At 35.0% G+C, this 21,991-nt stretch overlaps 1 protein-coding gene across 1 annotated transcript in view; it reads right to left on the bottom strand.

Moving 5' to 3' along the window:
* Positions 1-21,991, bottom strand: part of LOC110623228 (cytochrome P450 97B2, chloroplastic) — a 38,806-nt gene that overhangs the window by 2,857 nt on the left and 13,958 nt on the right. Inside the window, exons 4-12 of the mRNA XM_021768155.2 lie at positions 20,817-20,901; positions 6,713-6,951; positions 4,448-4,621; positions 3,881-3,928; positions 3,214-3,273; positions 3,012-3,098; positions 2,126-2,214; positions 1,592-1,683; positions 91-152 (exon numbers count right to left, since the gene is read on the bottom strand). Of these exons, the coding sequence (XP_021623847.2) occupies positions 91-152; positions 1,592-1,683; positions 2,126-2,214; positions 3,012-3,098; positions 3,214-3,273; positions 3,881-3,928; positions 4,448-4,621; positions 6,713-6,951; positions 20,817-20,901 (936 nt within the window). The remainder of the gene's footprint in view (positions 1-90; positions 153-1,591; positions 1,684-2,125; positions 2,215-3,011; positions 3,099-3,213; positions 3,274-3,880; positions 3,929-4,447; positions 4,622-6,712; positions 6,952-20,816; positions 20,902-21,991) is intronic.

Below are 21,991 nucleotides of genomic sequence, written 5' to 3'. Positions count from 1 at the left end.
CTTACAAGGACAGGTTCCATCTAATGTATTCCCCACACAAGCTATGCAAAAGATTCAAAACTGGAAAGTTATATAAATGGAAGCACTTACAGAAATAAAAATATCAGTCCCACTGGGAACTGCATAACCGTCTTTGTCCCCCCTGTATCCTCCTGTACAATTCAAGTGCTTTGCTTAAAACAGATATTGACAGATAACTCCATATGTTTCACAAGCAAAGAAGACTACAGTTTTAAACATCATTGAAGGCCTTTATAAAGCCAGCACTATTCTGAAGGGTCCATAATAGATATTCTCTGACTTCTCCAACCAAAGGAAGCTTTGTCAGTCCCACATGCAGCAAGTATATGCACTTCTTAACTAAAAGAAATAAATGAATATGTTGAAACTTCTGTTCCAAATCATGTGTTATTTGACATTCCTGGACTATGTTACCAGCTCCATAAATATGTATCAAACGTAATTACCGATCTACAGGTTTCAAGCAAGTTTGCATATAAAATGGTTCCTGACTTGGTGTAAACTGTAAATTCCAATTTGCTAGTTCTTTGCCACCCCACAATCCCACTACCAGGCGTTGTGGTTGCTATCACCATCAACATTACCAAATAATGGAGTTGTGTTTACAAGAAAACATAAAAATAGAATAGCCATTACATTTTATTATATTATATTCTCATTCTATTTGATGGAATATGGCTTGTGAAAACAAGTCCCGCTCAATAGTGTACAAGAAAACCAAATCAAAATGGTATAGGTCCTTTTGGTGATGGAGAACTAACTCAGTTTCAAAACCAGTTCAGCTTATAGCCCTGCCAGTTTGATGATCCACACACTTGGGCCCATGATTCTCTCAGCAAGCCAAACCAGTGAGTTGAGCTATCAAGCCAGACCTAGGTAGTCCATGGGCTGGCTCAACGAGGTAGACCTTAAGAGAAGAAGAATAGGAGCCAGACTCAAGTTAGATGGGCCACTCCATACAATGGGAAGTGATAGCTGGGCCTGTGAGCCCTTGTGAACCTAAGCCTGACTTGCACTTTTGGGGTATTGTTGGAATAAGGATTGTGGGAACAAGCCCCCCAATGACAATGTATAAAAAGGAAAGATATAAAAGGCATATTAAGTATTGGCAAACGAAATAAAAAAAATGGGTTCAGCCATTTTAGTAATGGAGAGCCCACTCCCAAACCCAATTCAGCTGGTACATGGCCCCATGATTTCAATACTATTAAATTCTTGATAACATTATATTCCATTGAATCCTATCAAACATTGGCCAAGTGTTGTGCCTTGGTAAAAAAAACTTAGGGACTAAAAAAGCTTTATTTTGAGAGTTTTTGTAGTTTTCCTAAAATATATCATATTGGTTCTTAAAGATTTTCCTTCACAGCTGATATTTATCTGCAACTGTGTCATAGGTTCAACAGACATCTAGAGAACATCAATAGAACAATTCATTTATACAGAACCAAGTCCATATGCAACCGTACAAATTAAAACCAAGTCTTCAAAGTTAAGCATGCAACCAATAAAACTACAATTCAGATATTGCTATTACCAATATTTTTCAAAGTGGTAGAATGAGAAATACCTGGTAAAACATCTGATTTGAGGGCACGCCTAATTAGCAATGGAGGTTGAGGATACAAACGAAGAGCCTCTACAACGATAAGTCTTATGTACCTGAAAGAATTATGCATAATCATATTTCAGCTATAAATAGCAGTGCAGGCAACTCTAATTTAAACAAATAATTGTGCACTCTGATCCTCCATATGGACATTTATCATGTTATTCAGTTTCAGCCAAGGCATTAAACAAGCTTGGAGAACTGTATCTCTAATTTAGCAAGAATATAGTTACGCATGGCAAGGGATAAAATGGCTTCGCAAGTTATGTCATCCCCAATAATGAAATATAGCACTCTGGTCAAAGAAAATTCAGTCACCCCAGCCGTCTGTTTTTTATTGGTTCTCTCTCCACAATCCACACGTGTAGGTTCATGGCTTCACACGTATGATTATTTATGCTAACATTGAAAAGGAAAATATATCTAGGTATTTTCAGAATCCAGCCAGCAGCAAATAAAGGCAAGACAACAGAAGTAAATGATGGGAAAACGCACTCTAATTTCTTAAGCAAATCAAAAGTTGGCCTCCCCTGACCCAGCACCGTATCAATCTCAGCTTGAGCTTTTTTCATTTTGGACGGATTCTGCAATTTTGAAATTAACATACCACAGATAAATACCAACTCATAGCAAGATGAAATAACTTATTGATTAACATAAATTATTAGATTAACAGAATTCCACATTATTTTTAGGGGTGTAAACGAACCAAACTGTTCGTGAGCTATTCGAGACTTGGCTCGATAAAAGCTCGAGCTCACTTTTTAGGCTCGTTTAATAAACGAGCCGAGTTTGAACTTAGCAGTATTCGGCTCATTTAAGCTCGCGAGCTGACTCGTGAATAGACTCGTGAACAAGCTCGTGAGCAGGCTCGCAAACAAGTTTGTTTGCTAACACTAATCCCACATCGAAAGTTGAAGGGATATGGAGAATTGTGATTTCTCTATAAAAGGACAACCCTTCTACATTCTTTTTCAATAGTTTTGGGTTCGAGAGAGTTCAATTAAATAAAAAAATTTAATTTAGAAGTCTCTTAATAACCTTATAATTTAAATTTGTTTATAATTTAAATAAATTTGAATTATATTGAGCTTATTTATAATATAACCGAGCTCAAATTCGAGCTTTTTAAATGGAGTTTGAGTTGGCTCGTTAATGTGATAAACGAGTTTATTACGAATCGAGCTCGAGTTTAATATTTATTTTATGAATCGAGCTCGAGCTTATAAATGAAGCTCAAGTAGAGCTCAAGCTCGAACTCGAGCTTTTAAATTTATTTTCTAATCGAGCCTGAGTTTATCAAAGTTCGGCTCGGCTCGGTTCGATTACAACCCTAATTATTTTACAATAATATTCACAAGACTCTACTTGATTTGGATACCTGTGCAAGAAGGAAAATAGACCACGTAAGAACAGCAGCTGTTGTTTCATGGCCAGCAATAAGCATTGTCATCAGGTCATCTCTCAGCTGTTAAAAAAAAATGTTAAGGATAAGTAAGTAAGGGAATAAAGGACCATGCTGACCAGTAGTAGTTGGACCAAGGACTGGTCTCTCTGAAATGGAGTACTAGCAGATATTTTACCTGACGGTCATCAACATCAGCTCCTCGCATATCAACAAAAAATCGCAAGAGACTCGCATCCTGCAAGTGGTAAAGTTATAATTACCAGAGTTCAGAAACTTGTAAAGTCTTGAAATTGTAATCATTGTGACAGAGTCAAAGTTGGCCATTATTTAGCCTTACATGAAAGCTTAAGACAGGAGCTCAGATGGCTATTAGAATATTTTGTGCAAAATTGCTATTCAAATTTATGGTTGAATTTGAAGGAAAAAAAAGATGGAAGTTGGATAGCTGCAGGAATTCCAATCTGCCTCCAGTACAAAAGTAGCGAAAAAAAGGGAGATTCTGAGCCTCATTACCTAAGATATCACAATCAAGAGTGGAAGAATTTGCATCATACTGTTACATATAACCAGGTATTCTATAAGGAGAATAAGAGAAATAGGCTCAGGAGCAAGTGAGAAAAGGTGAAAAAGTCAACTAGCCATTTGGAGGGAAAATATGTTAGATGTAGTAATATTAAGTACTCAAGCAGCCAACTGAACTCAGCTTTTGACATGTGCCAAATCAAACATGGGAATTAGAGTTGGCAACAGCACACCTTTTGAATAACTCTCACATGTATCCCTCATGCTTCTTCACCATCTAGTTCTATTAAGTGTATTATTTTCAGAAATATTTAACCCACCTTAAGATTTGAATAGTCCCTTTGCTGCAACTTCTCAACATCTGTTTCCTGTCAAAAAAATTTAACCAAAATCAGATATGGAAAGAGACACAAAGCAACTACATATAGATTGTTTACAGCACCCAGTATTACCACATATAAACCACTTGCATAAATATACCAGTTTGATAAAATTCAACATTTTCTTTTTCTTCACTTGAATTTCCCAATTCTCTACCCTCTTATATTCTGTTCAATTCATTTATTCTTATCCTTCTTTCAAATAAATACAGTTTATTCCAAAGATTTGGAATAACACCAACTAAAAAATATGGCAACGTGATATATTCATATGCTGCTTTATTTTGATGAAATCATAGAGATTATCAATACTTTTTTAGGTTATTGCATTTTATTTTCCCAAAAGTTATTATCTTTTCTTCCAACAGTATATTAATAACAATAGATGTGAAAGTGAATGAAAATGGAGTTATCAAAAAAATAATGTCTAGGTAATTAATATTATAATATCAATTAGTCAATAATCATTAATCTTCACCTCTAATCATGTAGGTGCCGAATATTCACCTGTCTGGTCTCTTTTGCATTTTTTATGAGTACATCGAGACAATCATTGATAATTTTGAGGTCATTTTGAAACTTCCTCTGTCTTGGAACAATCCACCTCGCCAAAGGAATTTTCCAGTAAGGAACATAGAAAGTGGATCTATGCTCAGCTTCAAAAAGGGTACCATATACTGCCTGCAATAAATTTTTAAAAAAGGAACCGTTAAACTTGGGAATTCGATGCAGCCTGCATAAATGCAAAATATGAATCATAATATTGTATTGTGAGGAGAAAATCATGTCAAACTTGAAAGTAGGAAGACAATTTTATTGTCAATGCTAACATAGACATATTTTAAATAAAATTAAAATTTTAGCAGTCTCTGTAATCAGCACAAATGTCAGCCAAACTACTAATGTCGATATGGCACCATTACACATAGAAGTACAGGATATAGACAAGCACCATAAGAAGTTTAGACATTTATTTTTGCAGGCCAGAAATTTGAATTTAGAAAATGAAACTACAACCATATGAGGGGGGAATTCCACGTGTTATGTGCACCAAAACCAAACACTATCAAATTCAAGTAAAATAATTAGATATAGGTGTCCAAGGATCCCAGGAAATTAATGTCCAGAACAATAGAAAGAAAATCAAAATAGTAGTATCAATTACAAGCAAGATAGATGCTAATACTCACATGGTACGTGAAAATTTTAAAAAATTATAACAAATTATATCAAAATGATTGATATTTGTCCATGGAATGGAAACTACACTACTAAGAGTATCAGAACATTATGGATAATGAAATTCTGCTTATTTGCAATCACCATAATAAATAAGTCCATATAATTAAGCACACTAATGATTAAACAGAAACATAATAATCTATACCAACTCAAAATAATTATTAACTTTGGGTCAATATTGAAAACAACAGTGAAGAGTAATTAATATGTAAATACTCTCAAATCTTGAAAGGTTGTGACCTTCATTTTTTCATACAGTTTTCAAATCTATAATTAATATTATGCCAACTCACAGTTTTCATTCAAACTGTCCTTTTACATCCCTTATTATTTTCTAAAATAAATAGCATTTCCCTCTTTATTCTAGAGTTGTTTTCTTGAGAATATATAAAGATACAATTACTCTCACGTTTTACTATGAAATCAATGAGGGAGTAGAAGGAGTAGGAAAACTGCTCAGAATCTTTTACTTTGTAAAGTGGGAAACTGGGTATATATTTCGGAAAATCCTAAAAGGAATATTATACAACCTTTACATGATGGAGATAGTACCAAGAAATACTTGAAGAGTTATAGAGTTATGCAGTAAACCAATTGGCTTTAGTGTAAATGACAGGATTTAAAATAGTGGTACCAGTAACGTTGTCGCAATCATATCAACTAAAGTAGTAAATGATAGGATTTAAAATAGCAGTATCAGTAATAGTGTCGGAATCATACCAAATAAAGTATAAGAGCATCGGCATACACTACTGTAAATTTTGTAAGACATCAGCAAAATGACACAAATCAATATTTATGAAACAATTTAACTAAATAGAGAACTTATAAATACTATTAACAGTTGACAGTAAAAGCATGACACACTTGAAACAGTCAGTTTCATGAGATAATCATGGGCTTCTATCTTATAGAAATACAACATTTTCACAAAATCATTTAGTTTCAGTTGACTCCCTCAGGTTCTAAACAAAATTACCTTTAAGCCATGAGTTTTAACCTTTTCATATATTACCCTTTAATTCAAGCTAAAATATATAGCATATGAAAACTCATGGACAATGTTGTTTCATTAAACTCGAAAATTGCAAGATTATTTCATCTAAAATTCGTGGATTTAAAATATATTATATTTAATCAGAGAATCAAAATGAAACAGATTTAAAAATTAAAGAGCATATAATCACTTTAAATTTTTAAATTGGTGATAGCCAAAGCCTATTTTTTGTCAAATGTTAAGGGATTATATAATTTACCAGTAGAAATTTATAATAGAGTTCCTTGCATTTTAAAAAGTTAAGGAGCATATACTTCACCTTGAGAATGGTGATGACCCAAGTGTATTTTTGGTCAAATTAAGGGGATTATGCAATTTATCAATTGAAATTTATAATAAGGTTCATTTGCACAAACCCATTGAAAAGAAGAAATGCTGTTTTTCCAACAAACAGAGTAGGATAAGAAAGAATATGAGTGCAAAGGAAGGGCAGCAAAATGAAATGCTGAATCAAGGCAGAAAATTTATCAAACCTTAATCACAGGTGATTCTTTTGTAACAGAACTAAAGTCATAGTTGAAAACCCCTAGCCCAATGATATCAAGTGCTAAATTTGAAAACTCTGCTTCAAGATCTAACTCAATCACATTCCTGCCAAGAGAATATTCCCTTTCTAGCAGTTGCTCAAATTTCAATGTCGATCTTTCTGAACAATCAGTAAATATCTTGACCATGGCCTCCAAGTATAAGGAATGAAACCCAGGAGCAATTACTGCATAAAGCAAAAGAAAATCCAATATATAATAGCTCTAATATCTTGTTTATAAAATACAAACGAACTCAACAAATGATCAGTACTGCAGCTATCAATTGGACCAATCATTGGTTTTATCACACCAAGGCAATAGAAATTAGGTCCTCCTCTACTAGCAACAGAAATCATGCACACAAAGAGGACAGGACAAAACGCAAACGTAGGATCAGTGTAATTTAGGTTCAAATGCAAACAAATTTGAGTTAGAAAATGCGTTGTGGGTCTTGCGCACGAGATTTGTAATTTGGGCTTAGTTGAAAGATATCATTTCCTAATTAAATAAGGAAAGGAACACGTTTCCTTTTAACACTATAGCAAGTAATATACTACTACACTTGTGCAGTTTAGGTTTATGGGGTTGAAACTAAAGAGCAGTTGTAAATGGTACTGCTTCAGAGAGAAGTTAAAATTGAAGTTCAATGGACCTAGATTTTAGATATGAAGAATTTTGAGAGTAATTTCTTATTCGATTCCAATTGAATTGATTTTTATAAGGTTTGGCTATTTATATATAAAAAATCAACCTAATTAAGAATATTTACAACATACCTAATTAGAAATATTTACAAGAAAGATAAAAAATAAAATCACTATAATCAAGCATAATTATAGAGATCCTCTACGTTGGTCAACACTCCCCTCAAATTGGTGTATAGATGTCACTCATGCCCGACTTACAAACCAAGGTGTCATGAGTCTTATTGCTGAGCCCGTTGGTAAATACATCAGCTAGATATTTCTCAAAAGTCGCATGATCTAATCTCAAGATACCATTTGTTAGCTTTTCTTTAATAAAGTGTTGATCAATCTCTATGTGTTTCGTTCGATCATGTTGAACCGTATTGTGAGCTATACTGATGACGGTTTTGTTATAATAGCACAAGAGCAGTTTGTCCCTCTCCAACAATTTCAATTCCTCAAATAATCTTTGAAACTATAGGACTTCACAAACATCTTGTGTCATCACTCTATACTCAGCTTCAGCACTTAATCGAGCAATAACACTTTGCTTCTTGATTCTCCAAGTGATAAGTTTTCCTCCCATAAGTGTGCAATAACCAGTAGTCGAGCTCCTATCGTCAAGGGATCCAGCCCAATCAGCATCTATGAATGCGTACATGCGAAGATAACCATATTTAGAGAATAGGAAACATTTTCCAGAAGCAGACTCCAAGTATCATAAAATGTAAAAAATAGCTTGCATTAAGGCTCACGAGGATCATGCATAAACTGATTGACTAAGCTGACTGCATACGATCAGTCTGCCTACCAACCTCTAATATCTGCCAATATCTATTGATTCACCAATTCCTACTTGTAACTTGTGATTGCTCTCAATGGAAATTTCTGTTGGTTTGCAGTCTAATATAATAGTTTTTTTCAAAAAATCCAAAATGTATTTCATCTGAGAAATAAAGATTCCTTTCTTTGATCTGGCAACCTCGATTCCTAGAAAATATTAAAGTTTTCTCAGATCTTTAATTTCAAACTCCTGAGCCAAAAGCTTTTTCAGCCGAATCATCTCTACAATGCCATCCCTTGTCATTAGTATATCATCAATACATCCTATGAGAAGAGTAATTTTACCCTTATGATGTTTGATAAATAGAGCATAGTCAGTATTACTATGTTGATAGCCAAAGAAAATCATAACTCTACTAAATCTATCAAACCAAACTCTCGGTGATTGCTTTAACCCATACAAAGCCTTCTTTAACCAGCACACTTTTTCTTATATTTTTTCATAAACAAATCCATGGAAAAATGCATTTTTCACATCAAATTGCTATAGATTCCAGTCAAAATCGGCAATGCAAGATAACAATACTCTGATTAAGTTCATTTTGGCAATAGGATGCCTCCTGGGAATCCACTCTATATGTTTGAGTATATCTCTTGGCAACTAGTCTAGTCTTGAATATTTCAATTGATCCATCTGTTTTGTGTTTCACAATGAACACTCATTTGCAGCCAACTGGTTTATTTCCAGGTGGAAGAGACACCAACTTTCAAGTCTCATTTTTAACCAAGGCTTTCATTTCTTCAATCATTGCTTCCTGCCATTTAGAATCTTTGAGAGCACCCTTCCAATCTTGTGGGATAAACACAGAGGAAATAGATAAGGCAAAGACTATATAGGATGGAGACAAAAAATCATAAAAGAGAGTTAGAAATAGAGTATTTTATGCAAGACCTAACTTTTTTTCTTTAAGCAATTGATTTATTTAGATCATCAGTGAGCTCAAGGTTTAGGGATGACTCACCAAATAGAGAAGAGGAAGATTCATAATACTAAGTAGCCTGCACAATGGCTTTTTTAGCTTCTATTTTATCTCTTCTTGAATATCTCCGTTGACTTATTTGTTGATTTTAGATGATTCTAGGGATATAATTTGATTTGATTATGATCCTTAATTATCTCTGTAATTATTGTTTGATATTTGCTTCCTGTTTAGATATAACTCTTTGTGTATAAATAGTCATGTAAACCAATTGTAAAGATTAAGAGTGAAATACAAGAATACTCTAAACTTTTCCAAAATTCTTCATGGTATCAGAGCTTTTTCCTGATTTTAGGATTTAAATTCAATTTTTTCCTCTTTAGAGTTTCAAAACCCTATATCTACCTTTTTGGTACTAACCTGTCTAGGAGCCTTTCCAACTCTCACCATCGGCACTAGGGGAATCGCCAGACCATCGCTGGCCCGACCGCCAGCTCTGGCGCCGGAAAAGCCTGCGCGTGAGGCTCATGCGCCTTCCTTTCCCAGTGCGTGATACATCGCCTGATGCTGCTTCGACGCTCCGATCACTCCGGCGACGATTCCGATTGTTTTTCCGGCCTTCCCATGCCGCTACCCAGTCTTTTGGTGATTCAGTTGGACTCTCTTGTGTGTACAACCTTGGGCACCCCCTATTCTTTCACGGATCATTTGTCTTTACCATGGCAGAAGGTAAAATGGTCTCGATGGAAAAAGATAAAAGGGTCTCGATTTCTAACTGGTTTATACACAATTGGTTTATACAATAGTCATGGAAAAAGATAATCCTTGCAAATTAGTCCCATAAAACTTGATGGAACCAATTATCTTGCTTGGTCAAGGTCTTGTTTGTTGTTTATCAAGGCTAGAGGACTGCAGGGCTATATCACTGGTAATAAGAAGCAACCGGATGAGAATGATCTAGATTTTTCTCAATGGGACTTGAATAATTATCTTGTTATGACATGATTACTTAACTCCATGCAACCTCATATCTCTAAGTCCTATTTGTTAATCGATACTGCTGCAAAAATATGGAAGGCCTTATCCTTAACTTATTCCAAGATTGGGAATAATGCCCAAATTTATGATATTCGGAATAAGATCCATGGTACTAAGTAAGGAGAAACGACTATCTCCCAATTTTATCCTGAGTTATGTGACTTATGGCAGGAACTTAATTACTATCAAGACTTTCAGGCAGACTGCACTGGAGATGCAGTCAAATTTCGGAGAATGATTGAAAAGGAGCGGGTCTATGATTTTCTTACAAGGTTGAATAACGAATATGATCTAATTAGGGTCCAAGTGTTGGGAAGTGTTGAGATTATTTCTGTATATTGAGATTATTTCTGTAAATAGCCTAGATTTGTAGTGATAATTAGGGATATGATTGTGTGATATGATTGGGATATGATTAGGCTATAATTAGGGAATTAATTTATTTTCTTACCTAATATGTACTCTTATAAGTAGTATATATACCCCAATTGGCTTGATGGGAATAATCAAACATTTTCTCTCAAATCTTCTACTCTCTTTTTCTTCTTTTCATCAAAGTTTCATGGTATCAGAGCCAAGAAATTTGGTTCACCTTTGAGTGGCAGATCTGCCACCTTACTTTGGTGATTTTCAGGAAATCAGTTAGTCTCACCACCCAGCCCATTCCCCACGCCGGCCTCCGATCTATTTTCCGGCGAAGCACCGCTTCCGGACGCGCCTCCACGCGCCACCCTGCACAGCTTGCTTCCGGCCACGCGCCGGCGCGTGCACCACTTTTCAGCGACCGTTTAACACTGGCAATTCTTCTCCCAGCTTCGCCCGGCTCCGGTGACCATAGCCTAGTAGGTCCGGTCGTCAGATCCGCTCGCCTTCACACATCCATCATCCACGCGCGGACGCGTGCACATCCTCCGGCGATTGTTTCACGCCGGCGACTCTTCCTCCAGCATCGCCCGACGTCGGTAACCCCAGCCCAGTAAGTCCGGTCGTCAGATTTACTGTTCACAGGCGTTCTTTTTGGCAGATTCGGGTCCCTACTTGGTCCCTTGTTGTTTCAGAATCTCTCTCGACATGCCTGAGAAGCAAAACACCCTCAATACAGGTTCTAAGTCTCTTAAACCTGTCTTTTCAATTGCTACGGTTAAGTTGCAAGGGAATAATAATTATGTGTCTTGGGCTGCATCCGTAGAATTATGGTTTGTGGGACAGGGGTATGATGATCATTTAACAAAAAATGCCACTGATATCACTGTCACTGATAGACCCAACTGGGTTAAGATTGATGCTCAACTATGTAGTCTTTTGTGGCATTCGTTAGATCCAAAATTGCTTGCTTTGTTTCAATCTTGCAAAACTTGTTGTAAGGTTTGGACTAAGGCCAAAATTGCTTTCTCTTATAGCACCTCTAAAAGGCTTTAAAGGTAATAGCTTTAAGAGGCATTCTATTAATGAGATAATCTGCAGCTAAGACTGCATCTCTCAGATAGATTTTTGGAAGATTAATAGTGAAAAGAAGAGATCTGACTACTTCCAACAGGTGTCTATTTTTTCTTTCAATACTATCATTTTAGACACTAGTGTAAGAACAACTAGTTTGTTATAGTATTACATTAGACTCCAGATAAGCAGAAAAACGACTATCCATGTACTCTGTGCCATTATCAGTTTTCAAAACTTTTATCTTAGCATCAAATCGAGTACAAGCCATCTTGTGAAAAGATTAAAATAAAACACTTCACTTTTTGTCTTTATCAAATAAACCCAAGTCATGCAAGTGCAGCAATCAATAAAAGTAATAAACCAACGATTACTAGATAGTGAGACAGTCTAAGTAGGTCCCCAAACATTAGAATGGATAGTCACAAAAGGATCGTACTCTTATTGTTACTTGAGAGATAAGAGGTTCTTGTATGATTAGCATACTCGCAAGCATCACAAAATAAATAACCAAACAAAGTCTTGAAAAATAAATCAGAATAAAGTTTTTCTAAAATATAAAAGGATGGATGTTCTACCTGTCTATGCCACTGTATGATTTCCTGGTTAACATATGTACTATCTCTAAAAAATGCCTGAGATGAACTAGAACTCGGGTTCCCTTCCAATATATACAAGCCATCATACAGTATACCATTGTCAATCCTTTTTTCTGATAAGATCTTGAATAACACAATAATCATGAAAACAAAAAAACTTAGTTAAGGGCCTTGGTAAGAGCACTAACTGATAAAAGATTAACAGAAAAATGAAAAACATGGAGAACAAAGGATAGCTTAATATTTAGAGTACAACTAATAGAATCGGTTCTAGAGATAGGAGTAGAAAGCCATAAGCTATTCTAATTAACAATATCCTTATTTAGACATGAAAAGTAATTAAGGAAGCCTTTAGAAGAGCCCATCACGTGTTTATTTGCGCCAAAATCAATAATCCATGGAGTATTACCAAGAGACGAAGCATTATGAGAAGCACTTACATTACTGTCACTAGTCAATTTTATGTCTACTATGCTCAAGCTGGGAAACAAGAATGAAACAAATCTAAACAAAGGAGGAGGCTGCCAAATAAAGCACCTCTAAGACAACCCAATAGAAGTTGCAAATACCAAGAAGACCTAACCCAATCCCAAGACAACCAAGAAGCAGTAGGAAGTGGCCAGAAATAAGCCGAGGAGGACCCGCCGGCATCTGAGCAAGTCAAATCCATTGGGATGGAAGGGGAAGCTGCCAGAATGTGAGGGCCACGCGCTCGGAGGACAGCTGCCAGAATGTGAGGACTGGCCGGCGATGACGCGGCGACACTACTAGTACCGGCAGTGAGAAGAAAGGAGGCCCCTAGGTATAGTAATACCAATTCTAAAGGTTAGGGTTCTTAAAACCCTAAAATTGAAATTCTTCAAATTGAAACCCTAAAATCATGTTTAGGGCTCTGATACCATGAAGAATTTTGGAAGGAATATTCTATATTTATTCCAATTGAATTGATCTTACAAGGCTTGACTATTTATACACAAAGAATCAACCTAATTAGAAATACTTACAACACACCTAATTAGGAATATTTATAATAAAGGTAGAAAATAAAATCTCTATAATCAAGCATAATTACAGGGATCCTCTACATTGATCAACAGAAACGTTATGAGAAGCACTTACATTACTCTCACTAGTCGCTTTCATGTCTGCTATGCTCAGGCTAGAAAAAAGCAATGAACAACATATCTAAGCAAAGGAGGAAGCTGCCCAAAAAACATGTAAAATAATCCAATAGAAGTTGCAAATACCAAGAAGACCTAACCCAACACCAAGATAACGGAAGACCAAGAAGCAGCAGGAAGTGGCCGGAAATAGGTCGCGAAAACATCGACGACGCCTGAGGAGAGAGATTAGGCAGAAACAGAAGCTCACGCGCCACTGTGTCGGCGCGTGAGGCTCACACACTTGGAGATCCGATGCCGAAAGAAGAGGAAAAGTTAGCGACACTCCAGCGACCTTGTTGGTGGTGGTGGTAAGGTAAGAGGAGGCCCCTAGATGTAGTAGTACCGATTCAGGGAGTTAGGGTTCCAAAAACCCTAAAATTGAAATTGACCCATGTTAAATTTGGGTCAGGCCTAATTCACCCCAAAAGCTAGCTCAAGGGGGAGGAATGCCTATGGCCCATATAAGGGGCACATTACCCCTTTCCACAACCGATGTGGGATTCAACACACCCCCTCACGCACAGAATTTTTACTGGTGCGTGGCACATTTATGGGGCGCCCAACATCGGATGGGGAGGCTCTGATACCATATTAAATTTGGGTCAGGCCTAACTCACCCCAAAAGCTAGCTCAAGGAGGAGGAATGCCTATAGCCCATATAAGAGGCACATTACCCCTTTCCACAACCAATGTGGGATTCAACAACCCAAATTGAAATCCTAAAAACAGGTTTAAGGGTCTGATACTATGAAAAATTTTGGGAGGAATTTTTTATTCTATTCCAATTGAATTGATCTTTATAAGGTTTGGCTATTTATACACAGAGAACTAACCCAATTAGAAATATTTACAACACACCTAATTAGGAACACTTACAAGAAAGGTCAAGTATAGGGATCCTCTATGTTGGTCAAGATATCGTGCAAGAGTTTACAGTAATTGTAATGTTATGTTTGAAAGTGGACTGTTCTATAATAGAAAATTTCCTCACCACCTTAAATCTTACATTATTTATTTTGTTTTGCAGATTCTGGGCAACAAAATAATATAACCAACCATGCTTAGGTTTCAAAGGAGATTGAATTCATTCATTCATTCTGCATGTTTCTACCCATATCCTGTAGCTATTTCTTCCTTTTCTAACCAACTCAGAAACTCAAATAATTTGTGCAAAGTATTCTTATTTTTAAATGTTAAAATGAGCAGGAACCTGTTGTACCACTTCTAATTAGCAACCGAACAAAATAAAAGTGAAGTGACGGAGACCTTGTTAACATGAGGGCTGAAGCAACAGTTTAGAATTCCCAATTGATCACAAAATATACTGCAGACCCTGGAACATCTCACTTAAAGATTCTACAAAACATCAGTGCAATGCTCAATTCATAAATTGAGCCTGGAATATTAACATAAGCCATTCAGAGAAGCAAACAAATTGATATACTGAAGACATCAAGAAATAGAGTATAGTAGAAATGATGTAATTGTTGACATAGTTTCAACAGAAAATTGGAAATTGTCAAAGTTTTAAAGTTGATTGCAGTCATACTTGGAGCTAAATATGCCAATAGAGGCTATCAATCTTCAAATAGATTCAGAATCTGAAGAAACGCATTTCAAGTATTCCCTATTGCTCACTCTAACTAGCTAACTGTTAGAGTCATGGTTTTAATTGTACTCGCGGCTGCATTCACAGTTGTGGTCACGATTGCAGATAATGAAAACAGGCCTACAATGGTAATCGCCTAGCACTTACATAGTTTTCTTTTTCTTTTTTTTGAAAAATTTGCAAAGTTCATCAAATGAATAGATGTTGGTAGACATAAGTAAGATTAAGATATACAGCCATATAATAGGCATAAATACATCAAATAAAGGCTATAACTCTATGATTCTTAAACATCATTAACATTACTTAATATGTAGCTAAAATAATTATTTAGTCAACAAGATTTTGAAGAGCCAAATAATTGGTAACAACTGTTATTGTTAAGTAACAGTAGGTAACAGCCATTAACATATTACATAATGGTGTGTAATGACCCATAACGCCCCATTAAATAACGGCCTTTACATTACGTAATGACTGTTATTCGATTCCATGGCCATAATAGGACTGAAAATTGCATGGACTTACTACCGCTGTAAATAGGAGGTTAAATCCCTACAATCAGAGGATTCCTTGACTTGCTTTATTATGTATCATTTCCTAAATAGGTTCATTGAAATTTTTTGTATAATCATAGGCTTGATGGAAAGAATCAAGCTTTTTGTCTTTTTCAAAATTCTTATCTTGATTAACTTTTATATGATATCAGAACCAGGTGTTCTTAAGTCCCTGATCTAATTTCTTCCATGGCTGCTAAGATCTGAAAATTATGACTCTCACCTCCCACCCTAGGACTAACAGTTCATGGCGACCATCCTACTGGAAGCATGCTGTCAGAAGCAGCACATGTGAAGTCCACCCACCATCAAAAACTGCAGTGAATAGGACCTAAATGTCAGTTTTATTTGCACCTGATTTTAACTCTGTTCCCATGCATGACCAGGGTATAGGGATATAATTGGCATAGGACATGAGTCAAAGGACTCATATCAAGTATCAACGCGGCAGCATTTTTTTGTTTTCTTTTTTTTTTTTTTTTGTTGGGGGGTGGGGGGGAGGGTTCAAAAAGTCCTATATTCCAAATTCATTTTGGAGTTTGGACGTCTTATTTTGTCAAAATACAGCTGCAGAATTAGGTATTAGGTTCTTTCAAGTGTTCCTATGCCAAATTTATTTAACCTTTCTATTATAATACGGACTAGTTTTAAAGTTCCCTATTTTAATTATTTTATTTTAGTTTAGATAAAATTCTGCAAGAAATATATTTGTTTCCCTATTAGGTTTAGGATAACTGACAGCAAAGGCAATGGTTCCCATGATGATAGTCAGGAAATTAAAGCCCTTGACTTTAGGGACAGCTAACATATAAGGAGTAATAAATAGATCTTAGGTTCAGGCATATCAAGAGTTATTTTGAAGAAATTGCAGATCATCTTGATTCTTTGGAAATCAACAGAAACAAGGATCAGAGTTCAGACTGAATAGAATGTCAAGACATGGTGCAGCCCATAGTGACCTTGTTTATCGATCAATTCTTGCTTGTGGACAATATGTCTATGATGAAGATTCAAAAGAGGATGACATTTATGACCCCCATGACTATCCTAGATATTAAATACAAGGTGATTATGGGAGAAGAGAGGCGTTCGTGGATATGATGAAAGAGTTCCGATTAAAAGCTGGAAGGGTGAGAAAAGAGGCTAGTTCACAAATAGTATAGGATGAAGTACTTGTTGCAAAAAGGAATTCTTACCACTGGATTATGAACAATTCTCTTTCAAAAGTATCAACGGTGGCAACAAGGAAACCAAATGGATCACGAGGACAACACCGAGTTCATGAGATAAGCCTAGAGAAACAATGTTCATGAATCTAAAGGCAACAGGTGGTGAGGAACTTGCAGTGTTATAATCACATGGCTCCAGATTTATTTTTGCACGTGGTGGCTGTCATAAAGGCCTATGAACTTGCTCTACCAGTCACCACGCCCAATAGGGAATGCAACAAAACAAAGATTCAGCAAAGTTTAATTTGTGTGGGGAGCAGAAATGAAGCAACATAGCTTTCTGGATTTCGTACTTTTTGTACATTGGCTATCATGGAGCATAGATTAATGTGAATAATTGGGTCTTAAACCTCACTTTCTTTAATGGCCACGAGGTGCAGAGGTTTATCTTGAATTTGGATAGCTGTTCAATTTTGGAAGCTTAAGCTTAGGCGGCCTTGGAAACTGAAAGTTGCCTGCGCTGAAGGATGGAAACAGGTGGCTGTTGAATGTGTAATGAAACTGTAATCACTATGATTCAGGATAAATATCAAGTTCCTGTTGCAATCTCTTCTCTTGCGCTGAGTATGTAGAACTTGCTCTCTCTCAATTGAAATTTTCAACTCTCCAGCATCTACAAAGAGGCTTGCCAATAGTGCTCTTTCTTACCCTCTGGGCTATCATCAACTTGAAGTTGTTGAGAATATTAGGGATATATATATATAACAAGGAGAAAGGGAGAGGGAAAGAGAGAGGGAGAATGGAGAAAATATGATTTAATATAAAAAAGAATTATCTCACCTTGGACCATTGAAAACAGTAAGACTAACAACTAGATTGGACAGAGAAACCTCAAATTTTAAAGGAAGCAAAAGTCAAATTTAGCAACTAAATTTTAAAGGAAGCTAGATTTCAAATTTCCAAACTAGAGATTCCAAATCATTATTATTGATAAAATCTAGTACTAACTAATAACTTTCCGTTGAGATACAAGAAACCATACTAGATTGTACAACTTAAGTAAGCATGTCCCAGTACTTGAGAATTACTCAGGCCAATCCATGTTTATTCATTTACTATATGACTTGCATGATACCACCTTTCAATTATAAAATCCCTACCATACATTTTCAATAGAAATGAAAATTAAATGCATAAAAATTTGTTGATGTTTTAATGCCTGTTCCACTATAAGATTTAGGACATATGCCAAAATTTTTACCCCCTCACCTTTCCACTAAATGTCATTTTATCCTTTCAACTTCATCTTTATCTTATTTACCCTTTCAACTTTTAAATTGTAGAATAACTTAATCTCTGCAACTGAAGTGTGATATTAACTCGCTTCCAAATCACAAGGATTAAGTTAAACCACAATTAAAAGTTGAAAGGGTAATGTGAATTTGCACGTTTGAAAGTTTAAATAGGATGAAAATAAAATTGAGGGGGAGACATGATTTTTTGAAAAGATGAGAGGGCAAATTATGCATTCAACAGAAAATTTAAAGAAAATGATCTTTTGTTATGCTTCAAAAATTGAGATCTACATGCGTGAAAGACTGAAAACAAGTAACACCATGCTATAACCATGTGAAAGAGGTCACCCTAAGTGAAGATGATGCACGAAGATATAATCATATGTATACTTATGGTAAAAAAGGAAAAAATAAAATAAAATGTCTCAAAAGTCAAAAACCATATTCTAACCATCCAAAATGGTCCATCAAGCATGAAATGTTAAGTAATAGATCAATTGCAAACATCTGTTTTAAAGGAAGAGTAAGTAAATTTGATAGTACAAGAAAGAGTTGATGAATTTCCCAAAAAAAATTGTGCATTATAATGCTTAAAAACTAATGAAAATAATTTCATAAAATGTCCAAGTGAATGTTTTAAAAAATGGTAATCACACCAGCATGGTAACAGTGACATGGTTTCAGACTATTATCCAACCACAATAAAGAACTCGTTTTAAAAGTAGCAAAGAAACTAAAATGAATAATTGAAGAATAATGCAATTGTTAACATCTAAAAAAACTATTTGTTTAGTGAAGTAGATGACTTTGTTCAAAATTCAAATAGTTATTTGCAAGATATTTTTGAATCTTTGCAGGTGAAGAATTTTTAAGAGGAATTTTTAATTCTATTCCTATTGAATTGATTTTTACAAGGTTTGAGTGCTTATACACAAAGAATCAACCTAATAATAATATTTTTTATTATAATTAATGCTTTTATTTTTATAAATAATATTAAAATATTTTCAAACATTTATAAAAAAAATATTTTAAACTTTAAAACAATAATATTTTAAAAAATAATAATATTTATTTATATCTAATGGAGAAAACGTAAATTAAAAATTTATAATAACAAATGAAAATTTTAAATTTTATTCAATTATATAGTAATGAAAAAAAATTTCACATTATAAATCGAAATATTACTATATTAAATTTTAAAATAAAATAAAGTAAAAAAATTTTAGTTATCTATAAATATTACTATTTTAAAACTATATAAATTAATATAACACAAAATTTACATTTTTTTACTCTATAAGAGATGCTAAAATTTAGGAGACTTCATATTCAACAACTTAAACCTCATTCCCTTAAAATAATATATAATTTCATTTAATTAATAAAATAATTATCAATAATATTAATTATTAAAATTTTAATTTTTATTTATTCATTATAAAACATAATTATAGTACTTAATAGTTAATAATATTAATGTAATTTAAAAAAGTAATATATAATTTTGGATGTGTTAAAGTGAAAATTAATAACGGTGGTTCAGATGGTTAAATGATTTTTTTCCATCCTGAGGTGCCAGGATCAAATCCTGGTACCAACAAATTCAATTTCACTTCTTTAGTGCAGATCGGTTGGACTTCAAAAACTGGAACTGAACTGTGCAGGTTTTCAGTTCGATTAATATCCAGCCGATTCACATCAGTTTATCCTAGTTCTATCAATTAGAGAGTTTTATATGTAAACCGGACTGGATCATGGTCCAGTTTCTGGTTAAACTGGTCCGACCGGCCGGTCTGGCTTTGACAACCATGGAAAAAAGCATAAATCAATTTCACATGATATGAAAATTTTTCTAGCATATACCTAAATTAAACTAGAATCATAAATTAAAGAACTAATTTCTATTTTTTGAAAAGACAGCATGTTTTGTTATAAATGGACTGATAACCTTTTTCTTCAAAAAGGTTGTTCATATGAATTTACAATGTCCAAACAGTCTAAATACTCGTTTGTTAGCCCAAACACAGATTTACAAGAAAGTTTTTAAGTAATTTGAAAAGGTTGTGTTTGTCCAATTACACTATTGCAGCTTACACCACTGTCTATATCCCCTTCTTGTTCTCCATTTGCCTTTGCCATGCCTAGCTCGTCGCCTTTGCCGATGTATGATTCTCCCCCACCGCCACCCATATAGCGATATTTTTCTGTTGGTTGTCACTGCTAGGACCATCCTGCCCACCCTAACTAACCAGTATACACCTTTGCGCATTGGTAAGTCATTGCTGTATTACCCATACCATCTCATTTCAGGTTATACACCCGTGATTCAAAAATTACAGTCCCAAGCTTATGAATCCCATATCATTAGCTCAACCACTTAATTCCAATTGGTACAGGAGACGACGGGCACTCCAAAATCCCTATCCTAATTAACCACTAGGTTTAGTGATTCAAAATCCCAAGCTTATGAATCCCATATCATTAGCTCAACCACTTAATTCCAATTGGTACAGGAGACGATGGGCACTCCAAATTCCCTATCCTAACTCACCATTAGGTTTATGGCCCTATAATCCATCCTAGAACATAAATATCAAGATAACAAATATCAAGAAGGTTTCAAGAAGACATGATTTGTCAATGCTTTTGAGAATATGGTACAGATACCTTGAGTCTCAATCATAAACAAGGTGAAAAGTCCAAGCAAACTTAATTACAGATTTATCACCTCTTCTCCTTTGTTTCCATATGCCTAGATCAGCAGGTATAAGTCCTTTCCCCATTATTGGTTCTAGGATGTCAGCAAGAACTCCCTGCGAAAAAATGACAATCTCAGTAAAAGAGAAAAGGTATGACAATTCCAGTAAAAGAGAGAGACACATAGTAAAGTTCTAAAACATGATCCATGTGAAGTTAGGTAATATTGCAAAATTGTCAACACGCAAGTTTGTGCAATAAAATTTCCTCAAGGTTCCACTGACGCTTTTATCAAATAATTATCCTCTACTAAGACCCCAAAAGACAATAGACCTTTTCTTCTTCTCTTTTTTTTCTTTTTCCTTTTCTTCTTTTGTTTAGACTGAACAGGAAAAAATGGTAAAAAATGGAAGCTTTAGCAGTTAATATAGTATTATTTTCTCCATATTTCTTATCCCACTATTCTTTCCCTTCATTTTTCCTTCACATATAGACTTTGAGTATCATAAGACTTGAGAGGTAGTAGAACGCCTTAAGAATACCCCGTAAACCTCTTTCTCAATCATGCATGAAAGTAGGATATAATCAGATAAAAATTGGTCAGATCAAGCAATTTGCATGCATGAAAACATTGACTACTATCCTCAGTTACAGTATAGAATAAAGATTTTGCACCTTCATAAATAGAATCCCCTCCCTCAAGATTGAAGAAAACCTTACGTTTGTCCAAATACAATGCAGCATTAGTTGCCCCTTAGAGAAAATATTTGAATTCAGCAACTTCACACGCCATATACAAAGAAACTCACCTTCACAAATTGATAATTGGTTCCCTGAACATTTAAGAAAATCAAAGGGCTACTTCGAGTATGATATAACCCACTCCTTGCTTTGGATAATATTTTGCTAATTACACCAAACTATGAGTTAATCACAAAAATGGGCCAGTTATGGGGAAGTTTTTTTCACCCTTCCATGTAGTCTAGAGTTATCTACGCTCATAGAGAGGTCCAGTCTTGCTAATTCCTTCTCTAATACTTCACCGCGAATCAAACAAAATCTACCTTTAATCTTCTTCACTCTCATAACTTGGATAATGTTTGACCTTCTATAACAATGCAATAATATTCATGTTAAACATGCCCAAACTATCTTAATCACCCACTTTTCATCCTATTTCAACAAGTACCAGTTTCAACTTTCTCT

This window comes from Manihot esculenta, chromosome 9 (assembly GCF_001659605.2).
Source record: "Manihot esculenta cultivar AM560-2 chromosome 9, M.esculenta_v8, whole genome shotgun sequence".
In the NCBI taxonomy this organism is placed as follows: Eukaryota; Viridiplantae; Streptophyta; class Magnoliopsida; order Malpighiales; family Euphorbiaceae; genus Manihot; species Manihot esculenta.
This window is presented reverse-complemented; position numbering and strand designations above follow the sequence as displayed.